At 42.6% G+C, this 22,193-nt stretch overlaps 1 protein-coding gene across 6 annotated transcripts in view; it reads left to right on the plus strand.

The window, feature by feature from the left end:
* CSPP1 (centrosome and spindle pole associated protein 1) overlaps positions 1–22,193 on the plus strand; it is a 178,052-nt gene that overhangs the window by 44,906 nt on the left and 110,953 nt on the right. For all 6 annotated transcript variants that reach the window (XM_082258429.1, XM_082258430.1, XM_082258431.1 and 3 more), the window contains exons 3-4: positions 14,240–14,354; positions 14,935–15,038. In XM_082258429.1, coding sequence (XP_082114555.1) covers positions 14,240–14,354; positions 14,935–15,038 — 219 coding nt within the window. The remainder of the gene's footprint in view (positions 1–14,239; positions 14,355–14,934; positions 15,039–22,193) is intronic.

Raw genomic sequence — 22,193 nt, forward strand, 5'->3', positions numbered from 1 at the left:
TCCATCTGGAGATGTTGTGTCTTTGTTGGGGCACTCCAGACGTAGATCTGTTGGTGTCTCGGATTAACAGAGAAGTGCAGAGGTTATTGGCCCGCTCCCGGGACCCTCTGGCAGACGCCGCAGACGCGCTGGTGGCCCCATGGGGTCAGTATCAGCTGATGTATGCCTTTCCTCCTCTCAAGTTGCTGCCGAGACTTCTTCGCAGGATCGAGGTGGAAGGGATTCTGGTCATTCTTGTGGCTTGGGACTGGTCTCGCCGAGCTTGGTACGTTACCTGGTCAGGCTAGTCGCAGACAGGAGGGTCTGCTGCCTCAAGGGCCAATCTTCCATCCTGCTTTACGGTCGATGGCTTTGACGGCTTGGCTGTTGAAATCCAGGTGCTGAAGGACAGGGGATTGTCTACTTCAGTGATTCCCACTCTGCTTAAAGCGAGGAAAGCGACTTCTAGGCAGATCTAGCATCTTGGGTTTCCCCCTCGTTCTTACTCAGTGGCGCAGGGGAGTTGATCAAAAGTTGGCCTTGAGTACTATCAAGGGTCAGGTTTCAGCCTTGGCAATTTTTTTCCAGAGGCTGTTGGCCACCTATTCCCTGGTGCGTAACTTCATCCAGGGGGTGCGACACTTGATACCACCGGTGCAACCCCTGGTGCCTCCTTGGGACCTTAATTTGGTGCTGTCGCTTCTTCAGAAACCTCCCTTTGAAAGTACCCGGGAGATTGGCCTGCTTACCTTATCCCAGAAGGTGGCCTTCTTGGTGGCTATTACTTCTGCTCACAGGGTGTCGGGACGGGCTGCGCTGTCCTGTCGTTCGCCCTATCTGGTGGTTCATAGGGATAAAGTGGTGCTTTGTCCAGATCCATCCTTCCTTCCGAAGGTGGTTTCTAGTTTTCACTTAAGCAAGGACATTGTATTACCATCTTTGTGTCCTAAGCCAAAACATCCTAAGGAATATGCACTGCATACTCTGGATGTGATTCAGACAATCAGGGTGTACTTTGAGACTATTGAGTCTTTTTATAAGTCAGATTCGCTCTTTGTACTCACGGATGGTCCAAAGAAAGGACTGCCTGCAACTGCTGCAACTATTTCCATATGGATCAGACAGACAGTGGTGCAGGCTTATTCAATTAAGGGTCAGGTTCCACCTTTCCCTATTAAGGCGCACTCTACTCGGTTGCTTAGTGCTTCCTGAGCTTTTCGCCATCAGGCATCTGTGCCTGGTCGTCTATTCACACCTTTACCAAATTTTATAAGGTGGATATGCTGACATCCGCTGATGCCTCTTTTGGCCGCAAAGTTTTGCAGGCTGCTGTTTAGGGGGCTTTTGTTCTCCCTTGAGGTTGATAATTTTTGTTTGTTTCAGGTAGGGCTCATCTTGTTGTTCTGATGAGTTCCATGTTGCCTGTTTGGCCGTGTTTAGCCTTGGGGACTTGTTTTTTTCTGCTGTTACCGCCCCTCATTTTATGGTACTGCTTTGGGACTTCCCTACTGATATGCATCAGAGACTGCGTCCGTCAATGAACGATAGAGAAAACTGGATTTTTGACTTCCCGTAAAATCCTTTTCTCTTAGATTCATTGACGGACGTAGTACCCGCCCCTCTATTTTGAGTGGGTTGATATTGTTTTCCCTGACACTGCTTTGATACAAAACTGACATCCTATGCTGGAAGAGAGTGGGTATACCCCCTGGGACTGCCCATAGGCGTAGCCAAAACTTTTTTTCTGCCTAGTGTCCTACTCCTGTAGGGGGCAGTATAACCCTACTGATATGCATCAGAGACTGCATCCGTCAATGAACCTAAGAGAAAAGGATTTTACGGTAAGTCAAAAATCCAGTTATAGCCTAGTTAGAGCAAAAATTCTTTTTTTCAGATCCTCAGAGAGTTCTTTGCCATGAGGTACCATGTTGAACTTCCACTGACCAGTATAGGAGTAGAGTAATAGAGTATAGGAGAGTGAGAGTAATAGCATCAAATTTAACACACCTGCTCCCCATTCACACCTGAGACCTTGTAACACTAATGTGTCACATGACACCGGGGGGGGGGGGGGTGGCTAATTGGGCCCAATTTGGAGATTTTCACTTAGGGGTGTACTCACTTTTGTTGCCAGCAGTTTAGACATTAGTGGCTGTGTGTTGAATTATTTTGGGGGGACAGCAAATTTACACTGCTATACAAGCTGTACACTCACTACTTTACATTGTAGCAAAGTGTAATTTCTTCTGTGTTGTCACATGAAAAGATATAATAAAATATTTACAAAAATCTGAGGGGTGTACTCACTTTTGTGAGATACTGTAAATAGATTGATAACAGAAATACACGAGTTAGAACAAAAACATAAAAAGAATGTAGAAGCAGAGATACAACAAGCCCTATTAAAAAGGGATAAAAGAACTTTTGGAAGAAGAGACAAGACGAGCTTTTAATAGAGTCGCCAGAGAAAGATATAAATGGGGAACTAAGTCAGGGAAATATTTAGCAACAACACTAAAGAATAAAAAATCGATCAACTATATTGAAAGAATTAAAAATAATAGAGGGTAAATAGTCAAATTCAACAACAGACACAGGTAAAAGTACAAAAATATCAACCAGAGAAGTCACCACTATGTTGGAGGGACAGTGATATGTTGGGCACGATGGCCCACATTTGGTGGGACTGCCCTAAGATCTATGATTATTGGTAGAATGTGCAACAATGCATTGGGGAAATCACAGGAGTAGATATGATCAAGGATCCCTGGGTTTGTCTATTCCATAAAACCGGTAACTCAAAAAATTACAAAAGTACGATACTCCCAAATTTAATAAACGCAGCCAAAAAAATGATTTGAATTGGAAAGCCCTACAATCAGAGATTGGTGTAAAATTATATATATATATATATATATATATATATATATAATAAAATATGGAATTCCCGGGAAGCAGAGAGGAAGATCAGACGGAGAGTTTTACAAATACAGTACATGGGTAAAATGGGTAGACTTTAAGAAGACAAGTAAATATGTAGAAATTTGTATGGCTTAGAGTATGAGAAGATATAAGGGAGATGAAGAAGGAAGGGAGGAGGGACAATTAGATGAGTAATGCCGAGTGGAAGGGGAAGAGGGAGGGAACCTGGGAGGGGCTTGGTGAGGGTATTTGTTTTAATAAGACGCTAAAATGTATTTGTATTTTTTGTATTAACCTGTACTTAATAAAATTAAAAATGTTATTAAAAAAAAGTACATTGGCACACAGCAGGTAGCATGGGCAGTGCGTCGAGCCCAGTGTGGGAAATGCACACAGAATCCTGTGTTCTGGTGTGAACCGGCTTTTAGTTATGTGCTTATTAATTAACTAATTATTAGAGTATTTTTGCATAGAACTAGTAATATGTTTTTCTTTTTTTCTTGCTTGTACATTTAGAAGTAACATTGTTTTGTGTACTGAATGCAGAGCAGCAACAAACTCAGTGAAAGTACATTGCACTATGGGATTGCAACACTTACTTGTCTGAGGGATAATCCGTTAAAGTAGTACAGGTGTTTAAACAGCATTATATTGCAAAATAGAGTCTCACTGAAACTTTTTATGTCCAAACAGTATCAATAAGTTTTGTTTTCCATACAGAGCGTGCTATTGTATGCCTATTTACATGTGTTTTCCTGCCAAGATATTAACATTTATATTACTTCATGTACAGTGCATCCGGAAAGTATCCACAGCACTTCACTTTTTCCACATTTTGTTATGTTACAGCCTTATTCCAAAATGGATTAAATTTATTATTATTTCCTCAAAATTTTACAAACAATACCCCATAATGACAATGTGAAAGAGGTTTGTTAGAAATCTTTGCACATTTTTTTTTTTTTAAATAAAAAACAAAAAAAATGCCATGTACATAAGTATTTACAGCCTTTGCTCAATACTTTGTTGAATCATCTTTGGCACCAATTATTACTGCCTGAAGTCTTTTTGAGTATGATGCTACAAGCTTGGCACACCTATTTTTGTCAGTTTCTCCCATTCTTCTTTGTAGGACATCTCAAGCTCCATCAGGTTGGATGGGAAGTGTGGTGCACAGCAATTTTCAGATCTCTCCAGAGACATTCAATTTGGTTCAGGTCTGGGCTCTGGCAGGGCCACTCCAGGACATTCACAGAGTTGACCCGTAGCTACTCCTTTGTTATCGTGGCTGTGTGCTTAAGGTTGTTGTCCTGCTGAAAGATGAACCTTCACCCCAGTCTGAGGTCCAGAGCACTCTGGAGCATGTTTTTATTAAGGATGTCTGTACATTGCTGCATTCATCTTTCCCTCAATGACTAGTCTCCCAGTTCCTGCCACTGAAAAACATCCCCACAGCATGAGCAGCCACCACCATACTTCACTGGGGGGATGGTATTAGCCAGGTGATGAGCGGTGCCTGGTTTACTCCAGACATGATGCTTGCCATTGAGGCCAAAGAGTTCAATCTTTTTTATCAGACCGGATAATTTTGTTTCTCATGGTCTGAGAGTCCTGAAGGTACCTTTTGGCAAACCTCAGGCGGGCTGTCATGTGCCATTTTACTAAAGAGAGGCTTCCGTCTGGCCAATCTGCCATACAGGCCTGATTGGTGGAGTGCTGCAGAGATGGTTGTTCTTCTGGAAGGTTCTCCTCTCTCCACAGAGAAATGCTGGAGCTGTATCAGAGTTGACCAGGTTCTTGGGCACCTCTCTTACTAAGGTCCTTCTCCCCCAATCACTCAGTTTGGCTGGGCAGCCTGCTCTAGGAAGAGTCCTGGTGGTTCTTAACTTCTACCATTTACGGATGATGGAGGTCTCTGTGCGCGTTGGGACCTTCAATGCTGCAGAAATTTTTCTGTACCCTTCCTCAGATCTGTCTCGATACAATCCTGTCTCGGAGGTCTACAGACATTTCCTTGGCTTCATGGCTTGGTTTGTGCTCTGACATGCCCTGTTAACCATGGGACCTTATATAGACAGGTGTGTATCATTCCAAATCATGTCCAATCAACTTAATTTACCACGGGTGGACTCCAATCAAGTTTTAGAAACATCTCAAGGATGATCAGTGGAAACAGGATGTACCTAAGCTCAATTTTGAGTGTCATGGCAAAGGCTGTGAATACTTATGTACAAGTGGATTTTTTATTTTTTTATTTTTAATAAATTTGCAAAGATTTCAAACAAACTTCTTTCATGTTGTCAATATTGGGTATTGTTTGTAGAATTTTAATGAAAATAATGAATTTAATCCATTGTGGAATAAGGCTGTAACATAACAAAATGTGGAAAAAAAGAAGCGCTGTGAATACTTTCCAGATGAACTGTATTTTTCCTATCTGCCCTTTTCCCTTCTCTCTCTCTTGCTTGTGTTTTATCCACCTAGGATTTTGTTTTTTTAGATAAATGTATGTCTTAACCAACTCCCTTCTGGAGCATTTTGTTTTTATTTTTTACATACATGTTAAAATCTGCAGTTTTGCCTATAATATTTTGCAAAACCCCCAAAATATTTTATATTTTCTGAATTTGGAGGCCCTGTAGAACAAAAAAAGATGGTAGTTGTAATTTTTTTATGTCATGCGATACGCCCTGCAGAGGCTTTTTTTTTTTTTTGTAATGCGCAATCGTTTATCAAATCTAAATTTCACTTTGGTTCATTGACGGACACAGCTCCTGATCTTCATAACCATTGGTTTATACTGCCCCCTACAGGAGTAGGACCCAATGTCGAATAAGAATTTGGCTACGCTTATGGGAAGTCCCAGGGGGTATACTCCCTCTCTCTGCTATAGGTACTCAGTTTCTTTTCTGCCTAGTCAGGAGTAACGACCTAGTTCCTTGCTAGGATCTGTGCTCCTGGCAGATTTTTTTCTTTTTGGATAGAAATTTTTTCTCCTGTTTTTTCCTGTGAGATCTACAATCAACTGCCGGACTGGGTGATGGACTGGATAATCTACATTCAGTGGTCACCCAGGCTGGCCAGTGGTGGGGTTCTGTCTGGAGCGGTGCCCGTCTGGTTCTTGGTATGGTGAGTAGCTGTCCCACCTATCTTCCTGGAGGGTTTTGTGGTGGACGTGGGCCCTTCCTTGGGACAGTCGGACCCCCGGGTTCCCCTCCTTCCCGTCAGGCACCACCCTTTCATCTGTCCCCCATCCCACCCCCCTCCACTTATGCTGGGGCTGTGTGGGTGGTCTGGTCCACCTCCTGGGGTGGGGGCAAGGCGCTATGCTGGTTATGGGTGCCAGGGGGTGGGTGTGCACCGTGGGTGACCGGATGTTTGGCTGTGCAGGGGGGCTGTACCTGGTGGGGGCCCATCCTGCCTGGGCCTGTCCTTAAGGCCTAGGGATTCCTCCTGGTGCCATGTGCGGCCGCTATTTTGCTGTAGCCTGTGCGTTTCCATGAAAGGCGGCCATATTTGTGTAGTCCGGCCATTTTGCGGTGGTTTGCCATTGAAAATAGCGGCGGCCATGACAGTGGAGCCCTGTGAGTGGCGATTTCGGCAGTGGGAGCCCCTTCTCATCCTATGGTGCTGACTCCTGGCTCTTTTCACTTCCTGATTGCCGCAAGTGGAGTGCAGATTATCCTGGTGGCTGCAAGTGCCTGTTTCTGCTGGGTGGTGAGTCTGGTGGGGTTCTCTCCCTCTCTGCTGGGGATCGCTTGGTGCTTTGTGCCTGGCAACCGGGTGGTGCTGCCAGCATGGTGGGGGTTGTCCTTTTGCAGTGTTTTACACTTTTGTAGGTCCTCCTGGTGATTCATGGAGTCTTTGGAGCACATCCCACTTGATCCCCTCTCTAAGGCTTCGGGGCCCTCCGGGTCCCCACAATCCATTGATGTACTGACGGCAGTCCTGGAGTCCTTTGTGTCCCGGGTGGAGGGGGCTTTTGGCCAACCGGCACCCCCCGCTTTCCCCTGTCTCATAAGATCCTGAATCTGATTCAGCAGCCGCGGACGTGGGTCACCCTGCTGGGTCTGTGACCACGTGCCCGGAATCCTTAGATAGTGAGGATAATTCTTCCACATCTGCAACCGAGCACGAAAAGGCTCTGGTGGATGCACTGATTGTATCTGTGCGTGAGACCTTGAAGATGGAGGATGCAGCTGCGACGGAGGCGCAGGTTCCCTTTGACACTCCCAAGCCATCCAGAGCAGCAAAGGTGTTTCCTTTCCTTACCACTTTTGACAGAATTGTCGCTAAAGAGTGGGGACGGCCAAAGCGTCCCCTTGGGGTCCCTAAGCGATTTCCTAGGCGTTACCCCTGTGAGGAGTCCCTTTTTAAAAAAGAAGACTGTTCCATTAGTGGTGGACCCTGTGGTTTCCAGATTAAACAAGGCAACCATGATTCCGGTTGAAGAGTCCCCGGCCTTTAAGGATGTGGCTGACAGGAAGGCTGAGGCTGTGGCCTGCAATATATACTCTCTGGCTGGTTCAGCACTGAGGCCGGTATTTACCATTGCCCTGGTGTCTGAAGGAAATATGCACTCAGATAGCAGCAGTCTGAGCATATAAAAGATATACTAGTCGTGCCAGATCCTTAATTAACTTGAAATATGGAAGGATTGGGAGGCAAGGATTTTTTGGCACAAAAGGTTTCTAAAATTATTATTTTTTAATGAATTCATGTAAAAACTAGGGAATACAAAAAATTCTAAAAAATTACCTTACATAAGGTCCAAATACATTTTTGTAGCAGTTTACTTAATACTTGCTTCATACAGAATATACATAGAAGATTTCGAGAACTAAATATAAACAAATACTTCACATCAAGAAGATCTTAACAAAGGTGACAGAAATTGGGACTGTCGTCCAACCCGATCAGCTAATGCTGTATTCAATTATTCATTGTATAAATATTCACATTGCTCAACATGTTTCGCCTTATACAGCTTCGTCTGGAGCGTTCTAGTAAGGTATTCTGTGTAGTAAACATATATGTTTAAGAAAACAATATAATATGCTTTTAAACAAATTCATCATACTTACATCATGGGGTTACAACCATACAGTAATTTATTACATACATGATATTCATATATCAATGGTTACGCCCCATTCAGCATGTGATCATGTCCGGACGTGTGGGAAACAATGAGCCAGAGAGTCAGAGGGGCCTACCAATGGTTATATGTGGGGATCCACGCTGTAATGCGTGATATATATGCGTAAAGTTCAAAAGGTAAACAATGCATACGGATATAACTCATAATCCGGTAACGGAAATAATAATTTGTTTTACACATACCTGTATAATGCTGTAAAACAGGAAACGCGCATTAGCGTCACTTATAACTAACGAGGAGGGTATCGTGGATTTCAGAAGGATGGATCATATAATAGTAGAAGATATAGGCCATTGGAATTGTAACAACCAAGGGTTAATAAAAACCTGGTTGGCGTCTGCATTCAAAACATAAGCTTAAGGTTAGTGATTGAAGATCAATTAGAAACACATGCAGTGCACCCAGTGGTTACGACGTGGAAGACTGAATGAAAAATGTGAACTATATGTAGTGGCCACCACAAAGATCTTATATGGGTGGGTATTCACAGGATAACACTATAAAGGATATCCCCATGTGTAATAGCCTGTAGCAGAGATGGATACTTCCATAAAATAGGCCCAGTGAGACAGTAAAGAGTAGGAAGGATGAGTTAATAAAACAAGGGAGTATATCACTTAGCACCTTACCAACAAGCCCAAATAAAAATAGTTACTGTGGCTTCACTCCAGACTGTAACCTCATAGAATGGGTACTGCAAAAAGGGTTGAATAAATACAGTGAATAAGCTAGTCCATAGACTGTAGCGAATGCAGAGTAAGGAATGTGGGTATTGGAACAAAAACGTTCCTCGCTTACCATCCATGTAATCCTCAATGAGTGTCCACAGATCCCTCCCTGAGGATTACATGGATGGTAAGTGAGGAACGTTTTTGTTCCAATACCCACATTCCTTACTCTTGCTGACCTCTGCATTCGCTACAGTCTTTGGACTAGCTTATTCACTGTATTTATTCAACCCTTTTTGCAGTACCCATTCTATGAGGTTACAGTCTGGATTCAAGCCACAGTAACTATTTTTACTTGGGCTTTTTGGTAAGGTGCGAAGTGATATACTCCCTTGTTTTATTAACTCATCCTTCCTACTCTTTACTGTCTCACTGGGCCTATTTTATGGAAGTATCCATCTCTGCTACACGCTATTACACATGGGGATATCCTTTATAGTGTTATCCTGTGATTACCCACCCATAGAAGATCTTTGTGGTGGCCACTACATATAGTTCACATTTTTCATTCAGTCTTCCACGTCGTAACCACTGGGTGCACTGCATGTGTTTCTAATTGATCTTCAATCACTAACCTTAAGCCTATGTTTTGAATGCAGATGCCAGCCAGGTTTTCATTAACCCTTGGTTGTTACAATTCCAATGGCCTATATCTTCTACTATTATATGATCCATCCTTCTGAAATCCACGATACCCTCCTCGTTAGTTACAAGTGACGCTAATGCGTGTTTCCTGTTTTACAGCATTATACAGGTATGTGTAAAACAAATTATTATTTCCGTTACCGGATTATGAGTTATATCCGTATGCATTGTTTACCTTTTGAACTTTACGCATATATATCACGCATTACAGCGTGGACCCCCACATATAACCATTGGTAGGCCCCTCTGACTCTCTGGCTCATTGTTTCCCACACGTCCGGATATGATCACATGCTGAATGGGGCGTAACCATTGATATATGAATATCATGTATGTAAAAAAATGACTGTATGGTTGTAATCCCATGATGTAAATATGATGAATTTGTTTAAAAGCATATTATATTGTTTTCTTAAACATATATGTTTACTACACAGAATACCTTACTAGAACTCTCCAGATGAAGCTGTATAAGGCGAAACATGTTGAGCAATGTGAATATTTATACAATGAATAATTGAATACAGGATCAGCTGATCGGGTTGGACGACAGTCCCAATTTCTGTCACCCTTCGTTAAGATCTTCTTGATGTGAAGTATTTGTTTATATTTAGTTCTCGAAATCTTCTATGTATATTCTGTATGAAGCAAGTATTAAGTAAACTGCTACAAAAATGTATTTGGACCTTATGTAAGGTCATTTTTTAGAATTTATTGTATTCCCTAGTTTTTACATGAATTCATTAATAAAAATTAATTTTAGAAACCTTCTGTGCCAAAAAATCCTTGCCTCCCAATCCTTCCATATTGCCCTGGTGTTGCAAACTTTGACCAAGTGGACTAAGCTGTTACGCCGTGACCTGGAGGGAGAACAGCCCCCTCTGCCTTTGCTCAGCTGGGGCTGCAGTTTATCTGTGATGCCTCTTTGGATGCTGCTCCCCTATTGGCTCGGCTCTCTGTTTCAGCAGTGATCCTTCAGCAAGTCTTTTGGCTTAAATGCTGGTCTGCGGACCAGACTTCTAAAAAGGCATTGACTGATCTCCCTTTTCAAGGGAATTGCCTGTTTGGGGCTTCCCTGGATGACATCATTAAAGGTCTCACAAGGGGAAAGAAATTTTCTTCCAGAGGCTGATAAGGTTAAGGAACCTCGTCGTAGACGTGGGCCTTCCTTCTCGGCTCAAAATATATTTTATAGTCCCTCAGGGTCAACTGACAAGGGCTTGAAGCCTTTCAGGGCCTTCTCTGGAGGATTCAAAGGAACCTGCTCTGGCAAGCCGAGAGCTGGCTTCTTCAGACCCGCAGACAATGCTCCTTCAGCATGAGGGTGCGCCTTCACCCGTATCGGGGGTTGGGGGAAGTCTTTATTGGTTTCCAGACCCGTGGACAGGTGCTGATGGATAGAGGTTTATCTGATTAGTTGATTCTAGCGCTTTTAAAAGCTAGAAAATCTACCTCAAGGAAGATCTAAATGCTGGAAATTTTGTTTGGTGCCGTTCCAATTAAATGTATGCAGACCACTGCCTGAAGAAAACATTCACATTTCCACAATCATTGATGATATAGGGTTGCATTTCAGGTACAGGGGAGATGACAGTCATTAAATCTTGAATAAATGCACACGTTTATAGTGAGATTTTGGACACTTTTTTTATTCCTCATTTTTAAGGATAATAATGCATCTTGCCATAGGGCAAAAGTCCTGAAAACTTTCCTTCAAGAAAGACCTATAATTGTCAATAGCATGACCTGCAAATAGCCTGGCCCTTAATCCAATTGAAAATCTATGGTGGAGATGAAAGAAAATGGTCAAGGCTCCAACCTGCAAAGCTGATCTGGCAACTGCAATAAGAGAAAGTTGGAGCCGGATTGATAAAGAATACTGTTTGCCGATAGTTAAATTCCTGCCTCAGAGAATTCAAGCTGTTATAAAAGCCAGAGGGGGTGCAACAAAGTACTAGTGGTATACTGTAGGGGTGTTGAATATAATTGCATCATCGATGTATCACTATTCAGACATCTGTGATTTTGCATCGATGCTGAGATTTGGCCGAATTGATCGCCAATTCGGCGATCGCCAATAACGTCATTCGGCGCTCCGTGTGGTGCTCTGCCTCTCTTGGAAAAACACAGTGGGAGAGCCTGCCTGGTAACTAAAGCTCCCTCCCCTTCCAGATGGACACTGGAGCAGAAAGTTAGCTGATGAGCTGACAGCCAGTAGAGTGAAGAGGGAGGCGCTCAAGGAGAACCCACGTCAGCAGAAGCATCAATGGAGGCACCGAAAGAGAGGCAGACACACACTAAGCATGGAGGAGGGGGAATGGACTGACACTGAAAGCAGGTGAGTACCAGTGTCACAGATACCATTCCTCTGCCTGATCCCATCTCTCCACCACCATCCCTCTGCCTGATCCCATCCCTCTGCCTGATCCGATTCCTCCACCACCAACCCTCTGCCTGATCCCATTCCTCCACCACCATCCCTCTGCCTGATCCCATTCCTCCACCACCATCCCTCTGCCTGATCCCACTCCTCCACCACCATCCCTCTGCCTAATCAAATTCCTCCCCCCCATCCCTCTGCCTGATACCATTCCTCCACCACCATCCCTCTTCCTGATCCCATTCCTCCACCATCATCCCTCTGCCTGATCCCATTCCTCCCCCACCATCCCTCTTCCTGATCCCATTCCTCCACCATCATCCCTCTGCCTGATCCCATTCCTCCACCATCATCCCTCTACCTGATCCCATTCCTCCACCACCATCCCTCGGCCTGATCCCATTCCTCCACCACCATCCCTCGGCCTGAATCCATTCCTCCACCACCATCCCTCGGCCTGAATCCATTCCTCCACCACCATCCCTCGGCCTGATCCCATTCCTCCACGACCATCCCTCGGCCTGATCCCATTCCTCCACCACCATCCCTCGGCCTGATCCACCCCCCCCCCCCCCCATCACCACCACCACCACCATCCCTCTGTCAATGTCACTTATATTTTGTGCATTTAGGGCAGGAACACATTTCAGGTCTTTGTTAAAACAATCCACTAAGCAACCCGGAACCAATTTGTGAGAGAGTCAGTCTATTCCACATTTTCACAGCTCTTTTGGCAAAGAAGCCTTTCTGTTTTTCCTCTATATGTAAAGAACACCCTTTTGATTTCTGTAGTGAACTGAAAGTGAATACCTTGTAGCCCTCTTTTGGGATGGTTATGAGAATTACCCTCCCCAAATAGGAAATTGCACTAAGATCAAATGAAAATATAAAAAGTTCTTCTGACTGCTTGAATTTTTGGATAAAAACCGTGTGCATTAATCGTGATGCATCATGATATTGAATCGAATTGTTGATGGGATAATCGTAATGTACTGTAGTGTTTTTTCATGATTCCAAAATATTGTACTCAGAATTGAGTAATTCCATATCTGTTTCCTCTGCTTAATCTGCAAAAACAGTTGCAATTGACTACAGTTTTCTTAAAGCCAGAAGGTTGGAATGTTAAATGAAAATAAATGTGAGGCATGTCTGTGATTCGTTTTTTTTTTTTTTTACATAATTAAACAATTGAATGAACATTTTCCAGGAGTGGTGATTTCATACTTTTTGCCAGGGATTGTAATATGCGTTCTAATGCACTAGCAACAGGTAATGACAAGCCTTGGTTAATCCTATCCACTGAAATTTCTAAATTCAAAAATGCATTGAAAAAACGCACATCAACCCATTAAAACTTGTGTCAACGCACAAAGGAGATACACATTGACGCATGACGATGCACCTACCTAATGTTACAAAAAAAATGCACCTCTACACACACACAGATCTGAATGGGCCCTTAAGATAGGGTTCACAACTCTCCACTTGCACTGCCATGCATTTTTCTTTGTGTTTATGTTGTTTAACAGTCACTTTTATTCCATTTTTTCACATATTTGTACATGCATTTTACACGCATTTTTTCATGAATTTTCATGCTTTTCCATAGACATCAATGGGCCAGAAAAACACAGGTAAATGCATAAAATATCAAACATGCCTAATGTTTTACAACACAGTGAGCAGATTTGAACAGCCTTATTGGAAATAATGTATTTTCATGACACGTGTTTTATGTGCTGCAAAACGCACATAAAGTTGTACAGGTGGGAACCAAGCATAATTGATTTAGAGAATTTAATTGGTTTAGCCTTGAAGTAGTTGTACACCTAATGCTTACACTGGGTTGGTTTTCATTATATGACAATGCCTGTCATCACACGTCTTTGCTATCTGACCTCACAGTACTGCTAAATATAAGGAAAATGATGTTGCCCATATCACGTATCAATTGTATGCTATTTCTAATCGAATGCTAGAAGGAAATGACAGCTGGAACTGGAACTATGGGTCTATTATCATCTTCCTTTCATGCAGTTTTTACAGATGAAGTTGTCTGCCAATAATTCGCTTTTAATAAGTTTGTATTTTTGTACTATGATTTTTTTAGTATGAATAAATAAAAGTAAATGAAAAAATATGCTATTTCTCTTACGTCCTCCGACAGTCGCCGCCTCCTCTAAGTCATCACTATTGGGTATTGTCCACCTATCCGTAGGAATAGCTAGCTATTCCTATGGATAGGTGGACAATACCCAATAGTGATGACTTAGAGGAGGCGGCGACTGTCGGAGGACTCAGAGAAAGGAATTTTACAGGTAAGATTTTACAAAAATTACGTTTTTTTTTTTTTTAGATTTATAGTATAAAAAGATACTAATTAAAAGTAATGTGCTATTTTAAAAATGTTCTTGTATGTTTTAGAGCAAGAGATTTGAGAATACACAAGATGGAGATAGACCAAGGGCCTATGCTTCAAAAGAAAACATTCCCCCAAACAGACAGATGCAGAAGGAAATTGCTCCAGTAAAACAGTCAGGTATGATCCAGAATTCTCTAGGTAGGAATTGTGTTGTTGTATTTGACAGCTATAGATCCTCCTTCCCTTGTGTTAGTTTACCACTCTTAATTCATCCTGTCCCATATTCTTGGCTTAAAGCATAAGTAAACTCACCTCATCTCATTCCCTAGCTGGCGCCAACATTTTCACCTTGTCGGCCATCTTGATTGGCCAGGCCAGAATGACGCATGCACACTGGAGTTTATACATTCCGACACCGTGGTATGCAGAGAATATACACTGAGCTACTATCTGCACATTCTAAGGATGTTTGAGAATAGACAGGTCAATTTGTTTTACTGCAGAAGAGACAACATGATCAGAGTAAAACTAAATGGCAAATATGATGCAGAATATCAGAATTGTGTTTTTAACAGAAGCTGATAAACTTGGTTTAGAAAGGCTTTAAGGAAAGGTGCTCTTTTTTCTGGCTGCCTTCCTGTGCCACCATGAGACATGGAGACCTCAAGTGGGAGTACAAACCTGCCTAAAGTTTAATCAGACCATGTAAAAAGAGCATGAACTTCAACTGTTGATGTTTTTGATATTGTTCTTTTAGATGCCGGATATGGATTGAGTTTGCCTCTTGGAGAGGACTATGAGAGGAAAAAGCATAAACTGAAGGAAGAATTGCGCCAGGATTATCGAAGATACCTCAATCAGGTAAGAGCATTGAATTGAAAAAAGTAGCTCCTCTTTTTGACTTGATGCCCTTCCTGAAATCAGACTCAAAGCATTGTCACTCAAGGGAAAATCTGTAGCATTCCCCTTCACTTCTCCCCTGGCAGGTACGTAAAAGGTTTTAAAGGGAGGTGTGGAGTGAAGAAGCGGAGCTTATCAAAGGCAGTAATTAGACATGCCCAAAAGGTCAAAGAGCTATTATGTGCTAAATAAAAACAATAATTTATGGAAAGGAAAAAACATAGTAAGCATTTTAAAAAATTGAGTGCTCATTTTTAACCTTGCTGGTTGAGCTTTTTAACTGCATACTCTGCATATGTGGATACCTGCATTTACCATCCACATTCTGCTATATACGCACATACGACAATGAGTGTGCACTGCATGTGGGTGGTGATCGGTGTTTGGTGTACACGGAGTGACACATAATGCACATGGGTGTGATTGGCATTTTCTATTTATAAACAATATCACACTATTAAGTTTTCTGATTGGATGCACCTGAAGCTCCAGATTTTTTCTCAGGTTCGGTTATGGAAAATACAATCTTGTCCCCGGATTCGCATTGATAATCAGTGTGAACATACATAGGAGGATAATTGCTGTCATTTTGGACTTTCTATTTGGACGACACTTTATCATTCATTTTGAATTGCATTATATTACTATTTACCACTTATTTGTAATTAGACACTGTATAGGACTGCACAGTTTGTTTGCTTGAAAACAACAAATGGGTGTTGATTTACTAAAACTGGAGAGTGCAATATCTGGTGCAGCTGTGTATGGTAGCCAATTAGCTTCTCAAATTCTGATTGTTCAGTTAAGCGCTGACAAAAAAGCTTGGAAGCTGATTGGTTTCTTTTCAAAGCTTCACCAGATTTTGCACTCTGCAATTTTAGTACCCCATATAGTAAATGAATACATTTTGTGGGAAACATGGCATTTCAAGTTTAAGCACTGTGCCATGTTCATTCTTTTTCCTTGCATGTAAATGCTAGGCTCGCATTTTCTAACAATGAAAAAATGAAGGGGAATTGTTTAGTCAGCTTACAGGAAGAGAAGAGCATGGGGAGAATCTTAGCAATGTGAAAATACCTGTCAATAGTACAGTAGACACACAACTGCCATGTTTAGCTACAAAGCTAAATTGTGGTGCCACATCCTGGCTGCGCAGTGTAATAGGCAGGGCTTTTTTTCAGCTGAAACTTGGTGGAACTCAGTTCCACCACCTCTGGCTCAGGCCCTCTGCTTCCTGCTCACCACTATCACTTGTAAATACAGAAATCCAGCTTTTGTGTTTACAAGTGACAGCTTGTCTCCCCAATGGCTCCCACAGATCTGATCTCCTGAGTGGCTCCCACTAAGTGCAGGATGGGGACATGGGAAATGCAGGTGCCTGTGGTGCAGAGCGGATGCCGAAACCCCCACTGGATGATCTCCCTGCAAGTGAGGGAGGTGGAACCACCTACAGTGTGCAGGGAGGTACTAGAGCTGGCTGGGTGCCTCAGCTTAATGCAACAACAAAAGTAAGGTGGAAGATGGTGGAGCTTTTAAGGAGGGAGAGAGAATATAGGGGCAGTGGAGGGGAGGTTTGCATGCAGAGGTCATAGCTGAAGAGGGTTGAAAGTGAGATGTGGTTAGGGATTGCAGAGGTAAGCAGCTACCGACAAAGGCTAAACTCTGAACTCTGTGCGTTGCGCAACCCTGAACTCAGCACTCTGTATGTAATGCACTCCTGGTATTTAATACCCCTTTAAGACCCTTCCACTGTTAGTGAAATTTGACCACAACCACTAGTTGATGCAGCTTTGGGGGCGTGTGTGTGGGGGGAGGGGTTTTTTGGGGGACTGTGGTTGAGTTCTTGCATCTATTTTCTGAGAAAAAAAAGCCCTGGTAACAGGTATGTGTTAATCACAAGAGTGGCTGAAAATAATCTAAGATATTTCTTATAGTAAAACTGTACGTATATATGTATTTCAACTGTGCATTTTGCAGTTTGGGTGGAGTTTTGCTTTAAAGTGTAACTAAGGCTGCATTCACAGGGCCAAATAATAGATTCTTGCTGGTGGCACTAATTGCTGTTTGCAGACTCTATGTAGGACCAGCTGCAGCAGGGGATGTCAGATTTGTACTCTGTACAGATCAATGTTTAGGCCACTTCTGTTTGCATGTAACCACTTATGTGAGTGGATTACATGTGAATAGAGCCTCCATTTCTGCGGAGTTCTAGCCACAGTTAATCAAACAGTTTGTATGCAGCCGTAGCTCAGAGTGTTATTGAGTCTAGACGTAGCAAATTGCTACCTCTGATTGCAGCAAACTATGCTCACACATTGGGCCATATGAATGTAGCCTAAAACCTTATCTTCAATTAATTCCAATGGTGACATTTTATAAGGCTTCTTTTCATCAGTATGCATTTTTTTAACCTGATGAACCGGCCAGTTTTCAGTTTTCTGGTTTTAGGATTACAATACTTCCTGAGCAAGCAGCTTCCTAAGTACAGTAAGGATCGAAAGTGTGGGCACCCCAGGTAAAAATTTGTATTCATGTGCATAAAGAAGCCAAGGAAAGATGGAAAAATCTCCAAAACGCATCAAATTACAGATTAGACATTCGTCAACAAAAAGTTAGATTTTATTTCCATCATTGACACTTTCAAAATTACAGAAAACAAAAAAAATGGCATCTGCAAAAGTTTGGGCACCACTGCAGAATTTATAGCATGCACTGCCCCCTTTGCAAGGCTGAGACCTGCCAGTGTCATGGATTGTTCTCAATCATCATCAGGGAAGACCAGGTGATGTCAATCTCAAAGGTTTTAAATGCCCAAACTCATCTGACCTTGCCCCAACAATCAGCACCATGGGATCTTCTAAGCAGTTGTCTAGAAAACTGAAAATAGTTGACGCTCACAAAGCTGGAGAAGGCTATAAGAAGATAGCAAAGCGTTTTCAGATGTCAATATCCTCTGTTCGGAATGTAATTAATAAATGGCAGTCATCAGGAACAGCGGAAGTTAAAGCAAGATCTGGAAGACAAAGAAAAATATCAGACCGAACAGCTCGCAGGATTGTGAGAAAAACAATTCAAAACCCACGTTTGACTGCACGATTCCTCCAGAAAGATCTGGCAGACACTGGAGTTGTGGTACACTATTCCACTATAAAGAGATACTTGTACAAATATGGTCTTCATGGAAGAGTCATCAGAAGAAAACCTCTTTTACGTCCTCACCACAAAAATCAGCGTTTGAACTTTGCAAATGAACATATAGACAAGCCTGATGCATTTTGGAAACAAGTAATGTGGACCGATGAGGTTAAAACTGAACTTTTTGGCCGGAATGAGCAAAGGTACGTTTGGAGAAGAAGGGGCACAGATTTTAATGAAAAAAACCTCTGTCCAACTGTTAAGCATGGGGGTGGATCAATCATGCTTTGGGGTTGTATTGCAGCCAGTGGCACAGTGAACATCTCACGAGTAGAAGGAAAAATGGATTCAATAAAATTTCAGTAAATTTTGGATGGTAACTTGATGCCATCTGTGAAAAAGCTGAAGTTAAAGAGAGGATGGCTTCTACAAATGGATAATGATCCTAAACACACCTCAAAATCCACGGGGGATTATATCAAGAGGCGTAAACTGAAGGTTTTGCCATGGCCTTCACAATCTCCTGACCTCAACATAATTGAAAATCTATGGATAGACCTTAAAAGAGCAGTGCGTGACAGACAGCCCAGAAATCTCAAAGAACTGGAAGACTTTTGTAAGGAAGAATGGGCAAAGATACATCAAACAAGAATTGAAAGACTCTTGGCTGGCTACAAAAAGCGTTTATAAGCTGTGATCCTTGCCAAAGGGGTCAGTACAAGATATTAACTCTGCAGGGTGCCCAAACTTTTGCAGACGCCATTTTTTTCTTTTCTGTTATTTTGAAAGTGTAAATGATGGAAATAAAATCTAACTTTTGTTGACATATTATAAGAATGTCTAATCTGTAATTTGATGCTTTTGGAGATTTTTCCATCTTTCCTTGGCTTCTTTATGCACATTAATACAAATTTTTACCTGGGGTGCCCAAACTTTCGATCCCCACTGTAAGAGCAGCAATGCATTCTCCATGTACATTCCAATCTGGTGTAATTGTACAAGCACTTACAGGTCTGATTGCACCAGGCAAGGCATCATGGGATGTCAATGTTATCAGTGAGGGGGGTGCACCCACGGAACCAGAAGCTGCCAAGAGGAGTTTGACAGTCACTGCGCTGGACATTGAGGGTCAGGATGGTAAGTATTGAGAATTAAAAATAAGTCCACACAACAGGTGAGAGTAGTGTGAAACTAGATAGGAAAAGTTTAGGTTATGGTTTAATAGTAAGGGTTCGTCCACACAAGATGCGGTGGGACTGCATTGAGCTGCTATTCAAGTACAGTCCCACCGTATGACAAGGCCTTGTTTTCTGTGTGACTGGTTGACGCCAGCGGTGGTGTTTACTAAAAAAAAAGTACTAAAAAAAAAAAGTACTGCATGCAGGACTTTTTTCCAGTGCAGTGAGAGGCAATACACCACCCCTCGCAGCCAGCAATTGAACTTTATGAAATGTCTCTGTGACATTTCAGTAAAGTTTGTTAAAAGAAGAGTGAACAAAGCCACTGCGGCAATCCTGATGGACAGCACCACTTACCAGCCACTGCGTTATAATACAGCAGCTGGTTGTTAATACACCTTAAATGTGGCTCTATTATACATCCATTTTACATTTGTTTTCTTATAATACAGAACACCTGACCAATGATTTCTGTTAAGCGGTAAACTAAAAAGTGTTTTTGTCCATAGCATTTGTTAGATCCGAATGACAGCTTCTGTTAATAAAACCAACCTGCTTGCTTTTAATAATCATGATTTAATTGATCTAGAAGTAGAGGTGACTGCTGTAAGTCTTTTCCATGCATCAGTTTTCAGTTCAAATCAGTTTACATTAGTTTTCACTTCAGTTCAATTCAGTTTACATCTGTTTTTACAGTGTCTATAACAACCATGACTCATCCCTGCTATCAGTGGGGGACTCCCCACTGACAGCAGAATGTTAACAAAAGAGCCTACATTAAAATGGCATACAGGTCTCCCCCAATCCATACCTGACCACATGCCCTCAACATGGGGGGGGGGGGGGGGGGGGTGCCTTGTCTCCATGTTGATGAAGGCAAAAAAAAAGCTTGCTGTTGACCCTACCCCTTATGATGGCACTGCATGATGTCACAAAAGGGCTGGATCACTTGATGATGGCACCCTTTGTTTACATCAGCTGTGAGGACAAATAAGAGCTCCACTCCCCCCCCCCTCGCTACTAAAGTGCACAAAGGGGCGGGGTCACCTTGATGTCACCAGGTGACCCTGTCCCTTTGTGACATCATTGATCCTATATGGATATGTCCACATATGGTCAGTGATGTTTAGCGGCTAGGGGGAAGTGGTGCTTCGATGACGGGAGCGGTCAGGCTCGGTGCGCGGCGGTTTCCTTTCTATCATTGTGATGTGGACCTACGTCTCTGGAAGACGTGATTGCCAATAGATGTACATCGGGAGATGTTTTTTTTTTTTTTTCAGGGGACTGTGTTGTATGTTTATTTCACTTCACGTTTTTTACTTGCTATACCCAATATTCATTCACATAGGGGGGGCTGGGATCTGGGGATCCCCTTGTTAGGCTTTGACATTTTATAAAGTCACCCCCACAACCCCGGGCCAGGGTTGTGGAGACAAGGTCCTTTGCCAGTGGGGTTCCGCCAGCAAGGTGCACCCTCCATGTACCTAGCCTGCATGCTCCGATAAGGGTTTGGTATAGATTTTTGGGGGGGGTGGAACCTTACTCACTTTTTTTTGCCATAAGATCCCCCAAAATCTATACCAGATCCCACTCGCCCTTTAAAAAAATGAATAAAAAATTCAGCTCTTTTGTTTGCATTCTGATGTCAAATAGGAATCCCTCGCTGACGGCATGCTTGTTAGGACGCTGGCGATGACTCATTCCTTCTGCTAACAGCAGAAATTAATCACTAGTTGTTAGGACGCCGGCGGCTCCTAACAACCAATGCTAAAATGGATCAATGTTGAAATACATCCGTTAACATCCATTTAGGTCCCCTTCTGTTTTTCTGATTGGACTCGCATGTAAACTGATGTTAACGAAAAATCATCTATTTAACCTTAGAAATGCATTGCTGTTCGTTTTTCAGCTGTCAACAGATAGGTGAAAAACAGACAGACAGAACACCAGTGTGAAAGGGATCTATTAGTATACAGTATCTCACGAAAGTGAGTACGCAACTCAAATTTTTGTAAATGACACTTTGCTACAATGTAAAATATTGAGTGCACAGCTTGTATAACCATGTCAATTTGCTAACCTCTCAAAATAACTCAACACACAGCCATTAATGTCTAAACTGCTGGCAACAAAATTGAGTACACTCCTAAGTGAAAATGTCCAAATTGGGCCCAATTAGCCATTTTCCCTCCCCGGGTCATGTGACTTGTTAGTGTTACAAGGTCTCAGGTTTGAATGGGGAGCAGGTGTGGTAAACTTGATCTTATTTCATACTGGTCACGACATGCCAAGACCCTGAAACTGAACTGTAGCACGGTGGCCAAGACCATTCAGTGGTTTAACAGGACAGGTTCTACTCAGAACAGGCCTCCCCATGGTCGACCAAAGAAGTTGAGTGCACTTACACAGCATCTTATCCAGAGGTTGTCTTTGGGAAATGGATGTATGAGTGCTGCCAGGATTGCTGCAGAGGTTGAAGGGGTGGGGGGGTCAGCCTGTCAGTGCTCAGACCATTTTCTGCACACTGCATCAAATTAGTCTGCATGGCTGTCACCCCAGAAGGAAGCCTCTTCTAAAGATGATGCACAAGAAAGCCGGCAAACAGTTTGCTGAAGAAAAGCAGACAAAGGACATGGATTACTGGAACCATGTCATGTGGTCTGATGAGACCAAGATAAACTTATTTGGTTCAAATGGTGTCAAACGTGTGTGGCAGCAACCAGGTGAGGAAAACAAAGACAAGTGTGTCTTGCCTACAATCAAGCATGATGGTGGGAGTGTCATGGTCTGGGGCTGCATGAGT

The sequence above is a fragment of the Pelophylax lessonae genome, assembly GCF_965119305.1.
Source record: "Pelophylax lessonae genome assembly, chromosome: 5".
NCBI lineage: Eukaryota > Metazoa > Chordata > Amphibia > Anura > Ranidae > Pelophylax > Pelophylax lessonae.